This window comes from Lynx canadensis, chromosome F1 (assembly GCF_007474595.2).
Source record: "Lynx canadensis isolate LIC74 chromosome F1, mLynCan4.pri.v2, whole genome shotgun sequence".
NCBI lineage: Eukaryota > Metazoa > Chordata > Mammalia > Carnivora > Felidae > Lynx > Lynx canadensis.
In genome coordinates, this window is record NC_044319.2 from 67,240,335 (window position 1) to 67,255,640 (window position 15,306).

The 15,306-nt window shown below is 61.4% G+C and overlaps 1 protein-coding gene across 5 annotated transcripts; it reads left to right on the forward strand.

Annotated features, from left to right (window-relative positions):
* Window positions 1–685: 685 nt before the first annotated feature.
* UBQLN4 (ubiquilin 4) lies at window positions 686–14,703 on the forward strand. Of its 5 annotated transcripts, XR_003966073.1 has the most exons (12): window positions 686–839; window positions 2,263–2,414; window positions 2,767–2,984; window positions 3,566–3,828; window positions 5,409–5,567; window positions 9,010–9,235; window positions 10,240–10,379; window positions 10,842–10,925; window positions 11,048–11,163; window positions 11,309–11,532; window positions 12,935–14,040; window positions 14,406–14,703. XR_003966073.1 is itself a non-coding variant. In XM_030303311.1 (11 exons), exons 1-11 carry the CDS (start codon window positions 732–734, stop codon window positions 13,084–13,086), a joined length of 1,842 nt encoding a protein of 613 aa, XP_030159171.1. In that variant the 5' UTR covers window positions 686–731; the 3' UTR covers window positions 13,087–14,703. The 5 variants fall into 5 exon arrangements, 4 of the variants coding, with proteins under 4 accessions (XP_030159171.1, XP_030159172.1, XP_030159174.1 ...); XM_030303311.1 differs by having other exon boundaries at window positions 12,935–14,703; XM_030303312.1 differs by having other exon boundaries at window positions 11,346–11,532; window positions 12,993–14,703.
* Window positions 14,704–15,306: the final 603 nt, after the last annotated feature.

Genomic DNA, 15,306 nt, shown 5'->3' on the forward strand with positions numbered 1-15,306 from the left:
GGGAGCGAAAAGGACAGTGGCAGTACTGGAAGGACGTTTAACCCCTCCCCGGGGACAGAAGCGTCACCATGCCCGCTTGACAATCCACGACCAGTAACTGAAAACAGCAATCCCCGTATTTGTCAGGCACACGTTTGTTACTTTTGAAAGCAGTTTCCTACGTTATGCACGGCCCTGTGGGATGAGACCAAGGCTCAGAAAGGCCGCGCCTGCCGAACCCAGGCCCCTGGAGCCGTACTTAGTAACGTCGTGCAGGCCACGACCTTCGGGGGCATAGTCAGTCCCAGAGGTGAGATCTTGGGTGGACGTCCAGAAGTGGGCGAACTCAGCCTCCGAGGCGGGAGGGGCCCGGGAACGGAGCCAACGCGGTGACGGGGACAGCGTTTGGTCCGCGAGCGGGAGTCCCCGCGGAGGCGGCCGGCCTGGGCTGGCTGCCGGCTGTCGTGGGGAGCCCGCCCCGCCCCGTGAGGCCCGGTGCGGCGGCGCGGCCCCGGCTGCAGTGCCCCCCCAGGCCGCCCGGGGCGCTGTGGGCGCCGCTGGTCCGGAGGGCGGTGCGGCCGCGGGGAGGGGAGGGCAGGGCAGGGGGGGTGCGGAGGGGCGGAGGCCGGAGCCGAGCCGGCCGGCCGGGCGGGGAGGAGGAGGAGGAGGAGGAGGAGGAGGAGGAGGAGGAGGAGGAGGAGGAGGAGGAGGAGCCGGGGCGGGCTGGCGGGCGGCCGGGTGGCGGCGGCGGCATGGCGGAGCCGAGCGGGGCCGAGGCCAGGCCCCCCATTCGGGTCACCGTCAAGACCCCCAAGGACAAGGAGGAAATCGTGATCTGCGATCGAGCCTCCGTCAAGGAGGTAGTACGCGCGGCGAGGGTCGCGGAGGAGGGGTCTGCGAAGAGAGGGGTGGCCCCGAGGCGCTGGGGCGGCGGGCGGGGGCCCCGCAGGCTCTCGGAGGGGCGGGAGGCGCGGAGCGGGGCTGGGGGCGTCCGGCGAGAGGGAGCCGGCGAGCGCGGCGCGTGCGGCGGACGCGAGGCCGGGGCGCGCCTTGTGGCCTGGGCTGGGGGCGTGGCGGAGAGTGGGGAGGGGGCACCTGGCACCGCGCAGGGGAAGGACCGGGGCCTTGAGGGCAGCGTGCGCCGCGGGGAATGGCCGGGGGGGGGGGGGGGCCGGGGCGCCGAGGCCGGGCGGGCTCCGGGCACGGCGCTGCGCCAGGAGAGCGGGCGGGGGGCGCCTCCGGGTCCTGGGACGCGGGGCGCCGGGGGAGCATTTCCCCGGGCCCGTATCCTTCCGACGCTCCCGAATCGCGGGGGTTACGGTGGGCCCTCGGCCTCTCTGGGACTTACGGTGTGCAGTAGGTGCTCAATAAAAGTGTGTTGAATGAGTGAATGAGGGAGCTTTTCCTGTGTTCGCACCTCCTGTGGCTGCTCCACAATTTCACGCAGGCGGGGCTTAACACAGGCCATCTGGTTGGAAGGAAGGGCTCCGGAAGCTGCGTTTGCTTAGCAAGTGCACTCTTTACTGAGAGCGTCTGTTTTGGTTTAAGTTTGTTTTGGAGGGGAGAGCTGAGAGATTTGGGGAGTCTCACTCTCCCAAGCCAGTCTTTAGTGCCATCACTGCTCCCTCTCCCCCCTTGTAAAGTGACTGCATTCCAGAACTTACATTCTCTGCCCTGCAAAGCTGAATTTGAAGTCAGCTTGAACTGAGAGACAGTGTGTTTGGTCGAGAGCTGGGGCCTTGGGGTCAAGTCCTGCGTTCCAGTGCAGTTACATAACTGCTCTGCGCCTCAGTTTTCTCATCTTTAAAATGGAGATAATGATTCATACGTATCTCATGGGACTGAGACTCTTAACTCCTGAGGAGTCACTGCTGGGATGCGTTTGTCCTAGTTGTTGCAAGATGGCTGGGCGTGAGGAAAGTTGGGGTCTGAGAACGGAGGCGGGGCGGGGGGGCGGGGTGGACAGGGCCTGGGTGGAAGGCTGTTGCGGGAGTTGGGATGGGCAGGGGCCAGCAGGGCAGGGCCCTCACAGGGAGCTGGGCAGAGGGACTGCGGAGGGGGTGGCAGGAAGCAGCAGGGGCCTTCTGGGGCCGGAGACCCCAGGAGTTGAGCTGAGAGGGGACGTCACCGGTCCTTCCCTTTGGTTAACAAAGGGGCCTGCTTATCGCAGCAGGCTGGATGGAGTTGAGACTACGGAAGGGACTTCCCCGGGGGGCTAGAGGCAGGGTCCCTGGTGGGTGGAGCCCAGGAGCCTCGGCAGTGACTTCTGCCTCCTGACCACAGTTCAAAGAGGAGATCTCCAGGAGGTTTAAGGCTCAGCAGGATCAGCTGGTCCTGATCTTCGCAGGCAAGATCCTCAAGGATGGGGACACCCTGAACCAGCATGGGATCAAGGATGGGCTCACTGTCCATCTGGTCATCAAGACCCCTCAGAAGTAAGTCCAGGAGAGGAGCGCATCCAACGTCTGATCAGGCCTCTTTTCCCCCGGTGTCTCACCCGTCACCCACCTGTACCTGGAGGGCCCTGCCGAGGTCCGGGAAGAATTGGCAAGCCCTACCAGGGGAGGGGACGGGACTCACCTCTCCCAGAATGCCCCGGAGGCAGCTGGTGCTAGCTTCTCCCTCGGCCTGAACTACTAACTGCCCCCAGCATTCCCGCACCCCCGCCTGAGGGCTGCTCAGGAGGTGGCTCGTGATAGGGTAGTAGAGGCACCGAAAGTCCTCCGCCGAGATCACCGTCTTCCCTCTGGGCTCCCCTCAGCGGGGACTTCATTTCTCTGTCCTCAGGGCTCCAGATCCAGCTGCCACCACTGCTTCTTCCCCCGCCACTCCAGACCCTGCCTCGGCACCCTCCACCACGCCCGCCTCACCCGCCGCCCCGGCCCAGCCCTCCACCTCTGGCAGCGCCACTTCGGATGCGGGCAGCGGAAGCCGGAGGAGCAGTGGGGGGGGGCCCTCCCCAGGGGCTGGGGAGGGACCCCCCGGCGCTACTGCATCCATACTCTGTAAGCCCTGAGGGAGGAGGTCACAGTCCTGCTTTGGGCTAGGGCGGGGGGGGGGGGGGGGGGAGCCAAGAGGAGGCAGAAACGTGGTCCCTGCTCCTGGTCCGATGGGGACAGGGAACCCCTGGACGTAGGGTTCCAGACATTGCTGCTTGAGCGGAGCAGGGGAGGACATCCGTGCATGAGGGCCTCCCGGAGGAGGGGAGCATGGGTGAACGTTAAGGGGACGGGAGAAGTGAGGTTGCGGACGTGGCGAATGCGGGGTGAGGATGTTGGAGTTTGGGGACAGACTGGGTCCAGCAGCAGCCAGCTGGGGAGTGTTTCGGCTCATTCAGCAGGCCACCGCCGGTCGCCGTCCCTTTGCTCAGTGCCGTGCCCGGCTCTCGGCCTCGGCTTCCGGAGAGGTCTCGGTCTGCTGGGCTCCCGTCTCTGCCGGCAGCGGGCCAGGGCTGGGGCCCGGGGAAGGGTTGGAAAGGGGAGACGCCGAACAGACAGGGCCCGTCGCGGAGGCCTGCGTTCGGCGGCTGTGGCCAGGCGGGGGGCAGGGTTTTGCGGCGGGCCGTGACCCTGGCCCCTCCCCGCAGCTGGCTTTGGGGGCCTCCTGGGCCTGGGCAGCCTGGGCCTGGGCTCCGCCAACTTCATGGAGCTGCAGCAGCAAATGCAGAGGCAGCTGATGTCCAACCCCGAGATGCTGTCGCAGATCATGGAGAACCCCCTGGTCCAGGACATGATGTCTAACCCCGACCTGATGCGCCACATGATCATGGCCAACCCCCAGATGCAGCAGTTGATGGAGCGGAACCCTGAGATCAGCCACATGCTCAACAACCCGGAGCTCATGAGGCAGGTGGGTGTGAGAGAAGGTTGGGGTGGGGACGGACGAGACACCGGTGGGACTTTTCCCACCTCGCCCTGCCTTGGCTTATTTGGCGACTGACTCATCCAGCAGCCCCGTTTGGAGCACTGGGGGTGTAGTGACGACAAGGCACAGGCCTAGCTTTCCAGGAACTTCTGGTCTCAAAAGGAAATGGGACAAGCAAGCGCGCAGTGGTAACGTGGCGTGGTTGGTGATGTCATAGTCGCGGGATCCCCTAAGAGAAGGGCTCCTGGCCCTACCCGGGGAGGAGGGGGGCAGCGCTCAGAGGAGGCTCTGGAGGAAGTGTCAGCCACGCTGAGACCCAGAGGAGGAATCATGAACCAGAGGAAGAAAAAGAGGAGAGTGTTCAGGCCTGAGGGACAGCACGGGCAAAGGCTTGGGTGTAGGGTGTTCGGGGAGCGTCGTGGCTGGGCCGGGCAGGGCTGGTGGCCGAAGGACGCCCGGCAGCGGCGGCGTGTCAGGCTTCGGGAGCCCTGTCTCATGGCCCAGTCCCCCGGGGGAAGAGGAGAGATGACGTCAGCGGAGCCGTGGGCACCGGTGCTGGGTTCCCCTGGAGATAAGTGCCTTCGGAGCAAGGACTTGCGGGTGTTTTCTTCCCTGCCTAGAATGGCTCCTGGTGCGTGGAAGTCACTCCGGAAACACTTAGAGAATGAGTGAATTATGGGGTAAGGAGTCAGGGTCCCGTCTTAGACGTAAAGGTGCTTTAGTGAGCCCTTGTGGAGGGACTTGGGAGTAGGGACAGGGAAGGCATCCCAGGCAGGGTGCCCTTTGTCCCCCGTCATGCACTGCTGTCCCCTGGAGTTGACACAGGCCAGCCCTTATTGAGAGTGGGCCCCCATCCCGTCCACGGGTTTCTCAAGGTTTGGCCAGGCCGGAGACCTGGGGGTGGGGTTAGAGAGTGCCGGTCGTGTCGCCCCAACGTGAATCCTTCCCCTCCCCAACTTATGGTCATCTTCCAGGAACCGCAGTGTGGTCTTGGACAGACAGAGTGATCTGGCCTCAAAACCTGGCCCCACCACTAACCGGCTGTGTGTCCCCAGTGGATCTCAGCCTATTTCCTCATCTGCAGAATAGGGACAGAAATCTCTCCTTGGGACAATTATCATGGGGAGCACGTGACTTCCGTTGTGTGAATTACTTAGCTGGGTGCCTGTGTATCATAGGTGCTCAGATGTTACTCTCCTCTGCTTCCTCCTCCTCCTCCTCCTCCTCATGTCCTTTCCTTCCGGCTTCCTTTTGCTCCCTGTACTTCCGAGGGCCTCAGGTTCGAGGGCCTCCTGAACCTGAGGAAGAGAAGCTGCTGTCCTCGCCCCCCCACCCCTGGGTCGTTGTACCGCAGCACAAAGCCAGGCAGACTACCCTTGCAGGCCGGGACAGAGCCAAGATGACAGTAGAGGGAGGAATTTACCCGCCACCCTGCCGCTGTGGGGCAGTTCCTGGGCCCTGGACCCTAGTCCTGGGACAGACCTCCTCCTCAGGGCCCACCCCCGGCCAAGCCTGGTGCCCCCCTGGTTCTGGGGTTCTTCCTGTCTCTCTCCCTTCTCCCCCAGACCATGGAGCTTGCTCGAAATCCAGCCATGATGCAAGAAATGATGCGGAACCAGGACCGGGCCCTGAGCAACCTGGAGAGCATCCCCGGAGGGTATAACGCCCTCCGCCGCATGTACACAGACATCCAAGAGCCGATGTTCAGTGCCGCCCGGGAACAGGTGGGACCAGGGGCTGGGCTGTGGGAGGGCTGTTTGGGCTCAGGATTCGCTATCCCCGGATCCAAGTCAGCCTCTTTGCCTACGCAGCCCTGCGACAGTGGGCCTTGGCTTGAGAGCGGTTCTCACAGCACAGGCGGGGGTGGTCCAGCCTGGCACGGGGCGGGGCAGCAGGGTGGAAGGTAGCAGGAATTCCCCAGGGAAGCGGGCGGGGTGTAGCGGGCAAAGCGTCCGACAACTTCTTGCCCCGGGGGCTCAGGGGCCGTGGGGCCGGCAGCGTGTCTCAAGTGTGGTCCTTGGATCACCTGCATCAGAATCACCCAGGGGGGCTCGCCGATCGTCAGATTCCTGGTTCCCACCTTCGAGCCTCTTCCTGACTCAGTCTCTGGAATCGGGCCCTGGGAATATGCACTTTGAAAAGTACCTTATGGATTCTTCCAAATATGTGAGAAGCGTAGGCCAAAGTACAGCATCCTTTCACGTCCCTGTATGTAGTGTCAGTGCCTTTTGGGTTCTTTTTTTCTCTTTTTTAAGTTTAATTTACACTAAGTACGTGATACAGATATTTACACGCTTCAAAGTTCCGAAGTTCTACGAAGTAAACAATAGGGGATCCTTCCTTCTGGTTCCATCTCCCAGCCACCTCTTTTCTACCTCAGAGGTGACTACTGTGAGTGTTTTTTATAATTTCCTGGGCGTATTTTATACTTGCAAGTAAGGCTTTACAGAAAGAAGTGTAGCTTCATGCAGCCCTGCCCCAGTTTACAGCTCCTTCCCTCTCCAGAGCTGACTGCCACTGAGAAGTTGGTGTTTACCGCCTTGATTCTTTTATGGTCTATGTTTGTATCCGTAAATAATGTAGAGTATTGTTTTGCATATTTTTAAACCTCCTAGAAGTGGCATCCTGCTGTTCATAGAATTTTAACCTGCTTTTTAAAAACATTTCTTACGAATGCTTTTCTTGGAGAATAACATGGCTTCAGAAAGGGACACATATCATAAGCGTGCAGCTTGATGGAGTTTCACGAACTGAACACACACACACCCCAAACCAGGGCCGAGGCGGGAGGGTGGGATCTCCTGTTCCTTTTTCCTTGTGGACGAGAGCACCACGTCCTGCGTGGTCTGTGCTGTCCCAGCAGATTTCCTTGTTCATGCCGCCTCCGTCCTGCACCAAATCTCCACAAATAAGCGTGAGCCTAGCTGACGGTGCGCGGGCCCGCCGGTCGGTCTGTCTGTCCTTGCGGTGATACCACATTGTCCTAATTAAGCCTGGGCATCTGGTAGAGCAAACCCCTCACCTTGCTCTCCTGCGTCTTCTTGGTTATTCTTGGCAATGCTGTTGCAAATCTTAGAACGTGCTTGTCGGGATCAACTATGAGTTTTTAAAGGAATTTGTTTAAGTTTTATTTAAGTATTTAATTAAAAAACGTATATCCAAGTAATGCATGCATCTGGTTAAAAAAAAAAAAAAAAAACAACCAAGGAGCTGAGAAAGGCTTATAACAAGCCCTCCGGCTAACTCTGATGCAGGCTAAATTGTGAGAACCATTGGAATAACTAAAAGAACCGACTTTGGGCGTCGGCAAACCTGGGTTCAAATACCTAACGCCCATTTTTAGTGGCGCAGTTTTAAGTTAGCTGCTTAACCTTTCTGAGTCTTAGCGTCCGTGTTTTCAAAATGGAAGTGATATAATAAAGCGGTGATGCTTGACTCTTTTGGCCTCAGGACCCCTTTATACCCTTAAGAATTACTGAGGACCTCAAAAAGGGTTTCTTTTTGTGGGTTGGGTCTCTTGATAGCCACTGTATCTGAAATGAAGACCGAGAAACTTACAGAAGGTTGATTAATTCGTTTTAAAACGACAGTAAATACCCTACACATTAATATAAAAAGCACATTCGCTTAAAAAATAACTTAATTTTCCAAAACAAAACTTTAGAGGAGAGCGGCCTTGTTCTAACTTTTGCAGACTCCCTTGCCGTCTCTGGCTTGCTGTGGGACCCAGTTCTGCTTCCGCGCTCGGTCTGGTGCAGTGTCACATGTCACATAGCCTCTGGAAAACGCCACTGAACACTCATGAAAACAACAAGAGTGAAAAAAGGCAAATAGCGTCTCAGAATTCTAAAACCAGGGTTAAGCCTTGCAAGGGTCCCAGGACCACACTTTGAGAACTGGTACATTGGAGGGCTACTGTAAACATTAGAAGAAACATGCCTGGTACGTAGTAGGTGCTCAATAAATGGCAGCTGTGATTGCCCGAGGGTGGTCAGAAAGAGATTCAGTCCATAGAGAGCACGGGGAAAACTAGGGGGCCCAGAACTCAGCGGTGGTGGGTGCCAGGCGAGTTACCAGGACGGGAAGTGTGAAACAGGGACAAAGCCTGAGGCTGGGGTACACAGACCCCGGCCTGCTGGCTGTCATCCCAGCAGGCATCTGGTAAGGCGGAGGAAGCCCGGCTCAGAGCTGGAGGGCCTTGGCTGGCTCTGGTCCCCACGACCTGCTCTGAATGAGCAGGAGACCCCGCGGTGACAAGGGGCTGAAGCTGTGCAGCTGAGGACCACCCAGGACCTCAGGATGGGGGGCTGGAGCAGGCAAATAGGGCACAGACCCCCTCAGCGAGCACAGTGCTGGACAGAGCTCTTGCCTGGGTGCCGGGGGATCCAGAGGAAGTTGCACTGCCACCTTGGGCAGCACGCCATGTGATGGGGTGCCGACCCTGAGGCCATCCTGGGGGACAGCAGGCAGCCTGGTGCTGAGGGGGCCTGTGTAGCTGAAGGAAGGAGGCCGAGGAGAAAGCTGTGCGGGGGAAGCAGCGGAAGGAGGGCACGCTCAGCCGGAGATGAGTGCCCCTGAGGGGCTCCCCTGCGTGTGCTTGGAGGGACAGAATGCCATGAAGAGGACCTGGGCTTCTGGGGAGGTCCTGTTGGACCAAGACGGCTGGACAGGGGGACGCCTAGAGGCAGCCCAGGGCTGACGTAGAGAGCCAGCTCCCCTCAAGCCAACAATTATTTATTGAGCACCTACTAGTGTCAGGGGAAAGGTGGGGTGCAGAGGTGACCTTGCCTATGCCCCTGAAGACCCGAGGAAGACATAGGTATCCTTACGCCGATGAGAAGGTGTGTGTAAAGTACCACAGGGCACAAAGGAGACTAGAGACCGAGTCTTTGGAGCCCTCGGGGAAGGTGGGAAGTCTCCAGTTACCTGAGGGGTTTTGTCATCCCCTGGCCGCTCCTGCGCTGGCCACCTCCCACCCTGCAAGGTGAGGGTGTGGCTGCCCCCGTCTCTAGGCCAGAACTGGAGCTGAGGGCCTCCGGGACCTCCCACCCCCTCCCTCTCCCAGGGAGGGGAGGCTGCTAGGTGAGAGGCGCGGGGGGGGGGGGGGGCCTAGCCCTCACCCTGGTTTGTTTCGGTCCTTAACCCAGAACCTTTCCCTCCTCCCAGTTTGGCAACAACCCCTTCTCTTCCCTGGCCGGGAACTCCGACAGCTCGTCCTCCCAGCCTCTGCGGACTGAGAACCGAGAGCCCCTCCCTAACCCCTGGAGCCCCTCGCCCCCCACCTCCCAGGCCCCCGGGTCCGGGGGGGAGGGCACCGGAGGATCGGGGACCAGCCAGGTGCACCCGACAGTCTCCAACCCCTTTGGGATCAATGCGGCTAGCCTGGGGTCAGGTATGTCCTGGGCTGGAAGGAGCTTAGTGGGGTCACCAGGGTAGTCCCTCCGCCCCAGGACTGAATGGGGCTCGCACTGCTGCAGCCTCCTGAAGACAGGTGAGCCTGTACTGAAGCCCCGGAGGGGGGGGTCTGCAGCCTGGGGCAGAAGCTCTGCCCCCTCGGGATGAGGGGTGGTTTGGGCTGTGTCCTGACGTCCCTGGAGGAGCCTGAGTGACAGGCCCCGCTCCGAAGCGCTCAGCACTGCTGGTACCATCCAGGCAAATGGGTCAACCTGGGGAAGTGGGTGTGGGAGGCAGCGGGCGCTCCCAGGGACAGGCAGGTGTGAGGCTGGGGGAGAAGGATGTGTGGGCTTGCCATGGACAGACAGGGGCGGGCTGTGCACAACCCTTGGGGAGGCCCCACCCTCTGGACTGTGACCGTACATGTGACCCCGGGGACGTCTCTGGTAGATGCCCCGGTCGGGGGCGGGGGGGGGGGGAGGGGGCGGCACCTTGATCAGGAGAGTCCCTTCCCCTCTGTGTGCTCCAGTCCCCTTATGACCTGTGGCTTTCAAATTGTACTCCTGAGTCCGGAGGTCCGGACTTTCCCCAGAAGGAGAAAGGACTGAGTGGGATGGGTTCCAGCCAGTCCGTTGTCACACTTGGTTCGGAGTGACATCTGGTTTGAGGAAAGGGCCTCTGCCACTCAGAAAGACTGCCGACCACGAGCCTATGTGACCTCCATCAGACCCTTTCCTGGAACGGCCCCGGGAAGGGGCGGGGGGGGGGGGGGCGCAAACGAGACCCAGTTTCCAACCTGCTTGTCCGTAGAGCAGCTGGGAGAGAGGCCTGGCCGAAGCAAGGCCAGAGCTGGGGCCCACGCCCCTGAACTGGAGGCGGCTTTTCGCCGCCCCTCTGAGCTCCCTAGCGGCTCAACGTTGGAAGTAAGGGAGATGGAAGGGGGGCAGGCATCTGGTTTCCATCTGGGCCCTTTGGTCCTTGTCGTCTTCCTCCCCGCGCTAGGAGTGTTCAACAGCCCCGAGATGCAGGCTCTCCTCCAGCAGATCTCTGAAAACCCGCAGCTGATGCAGAACGTGATCTCTGCCCCCTACATGCGCAGCATGATGCGGACGCTGGCCCAGAACCCCGACTTTGCTGCTCAGGTACGCAGTGTGGGGGCAGGTCCTGCGCAGCGGGCGGGAGCCGCGGGAGCCAGACGGCCTGGGCTAGCGTCTCCGGTCCCGGCGCCCAAGCTGCGTGAGCTCAGCCGGTCCCGAGCCTCCCGGTTTGCTCACCTGTGCGTGGCCGTGGCCGTGGCCGTGGCCCCTCCCTCACGGCGTCCCCGGGGGGGGGGGCGCAGTGAGCTCCTACGAGTAGAGCGCCCAGAACGTGGCGTGGTGCCCGGTGCGCCCCGTACTCGGGGACACCGTCAACGCCAGGCGCGGGGCTGCGAGCCCTGGCCCGAGGCCCGGAGCGCGGCTCCGTCTCCTCTCACTGCCCCCGGGAGGCCTTCGGGATGCACGGGGACCCGGATCTGCCACGGCGGTGGGGGTGCCGAGGGAGACAGGCCGCCGGGATTCTGAGGGCGGGTGGGCCCAGGCCTCCCTCCCGCCTTCACCCCGCAGATGATGGTGAACGTGCCGCTCTTTGCGGGGAACCCCCAGCTGCAGGAGCAGCTCCGCCTCCAGCTCCCCGTCTTCCTGCAGCAGGTGGGTGAGGCTCTCGGGGGCCAGGGCCACGGGGCATGGGGGGCGGGGGGGAGGCAGAGCAGAGCTCCGGGTGGACGCCTGCGTCCTGCCACCACTGCCTTCCTTTGCCCGTTTCCCGCCAGATGCAGAACCCGGAGTCCCTGTCCGTGCTCACCAACCCCCGCGCCATGCAGGCCCTGCTGCAGATCCAGCAGGGCCTGCAGACCCTGCAGACCGAGGCCCCTGGGCTGGTACCCAGGTGAGGGCGGGGCCGGGGGCGGGGGGGGAGGGGCACAAGGCTCTGGCTCCGCCTCCGCGCCAGGCCCCGCCCCGCCGCTCTGAGGGTCCGCTCTCCTGCTTGTGCGCTCCGCCTTCTGGACCTCACGTTCCCATCCCTTTCTCAGAGGCTGCCTCCCACCTCTTGGTCTCTCCTGCCTGCAGCCTTGGCTCCTTCGGGATGTCCCGGACCCCGGCGGCCCCGGCAGGCAGCGACACTGGGTCTGCGCCCGAGGCCCCCACCTCCTCGCCAGCGCCCCCCGCCACGCCTTCTCCAGCGGGGGCTCCCAATGCTCCCCAGCACCTCATGCAGCAGATGGTCCAGCTGTTGGCAGGGGGCGGGAACTCCCAGGTACGCGGGGCTGCGGGGCCGGTGTGGGGGGTGGCGGCAGCCTGGAGAGGCAGAGCGGGTTTGGAGCCAGCCGGACCGCCGCCCGCAGGGCTTGGTCTGCCCCTTGCTGGCCTTGGGCCGGTTGCCGCCTTCTCCACGTTGGCTTTTGCGGCTGTGCGATGGAGACGAGAGTAATGATAGAACTTAATCGGGCTCTGGGGGCCGTTCTCATGCCTCGTGTGCGAGAGCACATTCGCTCCACTCCTCAACAACGGCCTTGGAAAGAAGCTGCTATCTCTGTGTTATAAAAGGGGGAAACTGAGGCCCAGAGAGGGTAAGTGGCTTGCTCAGAGTCACGCAGCCAGTAAGTAATGAGGCCGAGGTATGCTGGCTCCTGAGTTTACACACCTTAACCACCACGTCCTACCGCTGCTTCCTTCTATCACAGGGCCCTTTGGTGATTAAATCAGCCTCCGCCTCCAAGACTAGCGCGGAGGGTTCTGGGGGAGGAGGTAACTAGAACCCTGTGTTGCAAAGTCAAGGCTGGGGGATTGGGTGAGGAGAAGGGTTGACCTCAGGTGAGGCCCTTAACCTTTCTCTGGCTTCCCTAACTCGTCTGGGAGGACCCTTTTGACAGAAACGTAAGTGTGCCCAGCTCTGCAGAAGGCTCTGTTCTGCAGAACCCTGTAGAAGGGTTGGACCAAGAGTCACCAAGGAAGGTCCAGTCCGGCTTAGATCCTGCGGACCGTGAGGAGAAGCAGCACCCAACCCTGGAGAAGGCTCTCGTGCCGCACGTTAGGGGGCTTCTGTGACCCTCGGCACATCCTTTCCTTCTGGGGACAGTGCGTTCACCCTGTCAGAGGCCGGGCGGCCTGTCACTGCTGGGCTCGTTCATGACCAAGGCTAGTGCTTCCTGCACATCCTTTGGGAAAGCATTTCCAGGAGATGTATATAGGAGTGTCAGACACGAAAAGCCTTCTCTTCTGTAAATAATGGTGTTTGTTGATTGGCTAACCGTGATCAAACAGGTTCCTTCTTTCCTGGGGCCCTTCCCTGGCCTTTCCCCTGGCTCCCTGCTTGAAGACTGCCGGGGGCAGGGCTGGGGGTGGACTTTGTGCAGACCGTGCATCTTAACCGAGCACACACCATTTGGCTTCTGGAGCACCGTTAACCTCTCCAGGGACAGAAAGTGGTTAGGAATATAGGCTGCTCTGGGCCCGTCTGTTACTTCGAAATGTTCAGAAAGACACCCCCCACCTTCTGTTACACAGTCGTTGACTGATGTGGGGTGCAGGCTCCGTGACCCCTGTCTGAGGCTCACCCTTCCCTGCCCACTGGTTGGGTCTGAGGATGCTGGAGAAGACCTACTGGTCATCTGCTCTGCGCCGTAAACCTCGGACTCAGAGAGGCCCGTCCTCTGCAGGTGCAGACGCCAGAAGGGGGTGGCCCTGCGCCCCCTTCACGAGGCCCGTCCTCTGCAGGTGCAGACGACGCCGGAAGTACGGTTCCAGCAGCAGCTGGAGCAGCTCAACTCCATGGGCTTCATCAACCGTGAAGCTAACCTGCAGGCCCTGATCGCCACAGGAGGGGACGTCAACGCAGCCATCGAGAGACTCCTGGGCTCGCAACTCTCCTAACCCCCCGGCCGCGCCTCCTGCCTCTCCCTTCCCTGGGCGCCAGCGCCTGGCTCCTCTGTCGGCCCCTGCCCTTTGCCTGCCGCCCCATCTCCCCGCCCCGTCCTCTCCAGACAGCAGGGTGACTTTAGGGGCACGGGCCTCGCCCCAGTGCCCTGCGCATTTTGGGTTTACTTGTACATCTCTTATGGAGTCTTTGCTCTGGGCCCTGCTCCAGCAGGGCCGTTCAAGTGGTTTTCACAGTGTCGCCGGTCGGCCCCAGCTCCTGGCCTCACCGTCTCCTGGCACAGCCTGTAGACCTCTGGTGGCGGTGGCCTGGCCATGCTGGGTGGGAGGAGGGACTGGGGCGGGGTCTTCGTGTGTGCCTCTAGGGCTCTGCTTGTTGTCTGGTTACTTGTGGCGACTCCTCTGTCTCTCTCTCCACCTGCAGCCTCACCCCTGCTGGGACCACACACTGAAGCAGGGCTGGCGGTTGGGGGGGTGGGGACAGGCTCTCTTTTCCATCCCTCCCGCCCCCGCCCCATCCTGGTCCCTTCATCCAGGCTTTGTTGGGATGTCCCGTCCGAAGGGGGAGACCAGACATCACCCTCTGTGTGAGGAACCGAGCCCTGGACCGGCCCGATGGAGTTGGGTGCAAAGGAGGGAGGAGATTTTCTGGAGGAGGGGGATGGGAAAACGAACTGAGTCACAGGCTCAGCGGCTGGAACCCGGAATGGACACTTTGGGAGTGGAGGCCCCACGGAGCTCCCTTAGGCGGGGTCCAGGCTCAGGCCTGGCAGAGGGCCCTGGAGATGCTAATGGGGTCTGAGCCGCAGGAAGGGCTCAGGGAAGCCAAGCGACACGGTTCACGGGGGCTCCTGCCGGCTCCGTTTCCAGGACTCGCCTGCATCCCCAGGTACCGGGGTCTCAGTCCCCCTCACGAGACACGAAGGGATTGGGGTCTGTCTCAGCAGCGGGCGTGTATGCGGTGGGTACTCACACACACACACACACACACACACACACACACACACACACACTCGAGTGGCACAGGACGGTGGATTCCTGGTTGGTTTCTGGTTCCGAGCTGTCTCCCACCAGAGAGAGGTAGGCAGGAGGGCTGGTCCAGGGCAGGAGTGCACACAGTCCAGGGAGCTAGGTCCTGGGCCTCTGGGCACCGGGCACCCCAAGGGCAGTGTGGTCCTGAAGCTGTCGGGGAACAGTAGAGGGGTCTCTACCCCTGCAGCCCCGGCCTTTGGATCCTTCACCGTTTCCTTCCAGGCCAGAGAGTTCTATCTGAGGAAGGGAAGGAGAGGGCAGCGGCGACGCCTTTGGTGTGGAATTGGACGTTGCTGTATCGAGCTCAGGGGAGGCTCCTGTCGCCTCTTCTCTCTGCGGCTTCGCACAGCTGCTCGGAGGACCCGTGGCCGAGAATATGGAGGCGCGAGGGGCACAATTGTCTCCCGAGCGGGAAAGCGTCCTGAGCAATCCGGAGAGGGTGTGTGTGGCTCTCCCTCCTGACCTCCCCAATCTCCACACTGGCCTTTGTAAATAAACGACGTGGTCTTTGTTGTCGGGATGTCTTGGTGTTTGTTTTTTGGGGGAGAGGAGGCCGGCCGAAGAAAACTCGGTTTTAGGGGGTTTAATAAAGCGGGACCCGAGGACGTTGAAGGGGGTTCAGTTGCCACAGGTGTTAAAGGATGCCGCCACCCCTACCCCCACCCCGTCAGGGCTCGGGGGCGGGGCATAGGAAGGTCATTACTGCCTATACGGCAAGACTCTTACCTCGGGTAAAAAGGCCAAGACAAAGCAAACTGTTGCATCCAGACCTTCTGCAAGTGAAGTCAGGAGATTTAGCCTTGAACTCCGAGACTAAGCCTGGCCGGTTCTCCCGCTGGAAGCCACAAAAACAGACCAAGTGGAGTGAGCGGCGTTAGGGTGTCGGCGGGCGGACTCGCCGGGCTGGCCGATCCCACGGCGGCGAGGGCGGGGGGGAGGGGAGGACGCGGCGGGGGGTGGGGGGCAAGTGGTGGAAACTGCAGGAAGGAGCACACGGGTCCACACGAAGAAGCCGGCGGCCGGCCGACCGGAGTCCTGGGAGGGGAGAGACGCCGAAGGGACAACCTGGAGGAACCAGGTCACCATTCTCTAGACGTGAAAACCAGCGGTCCACAGATTCGGT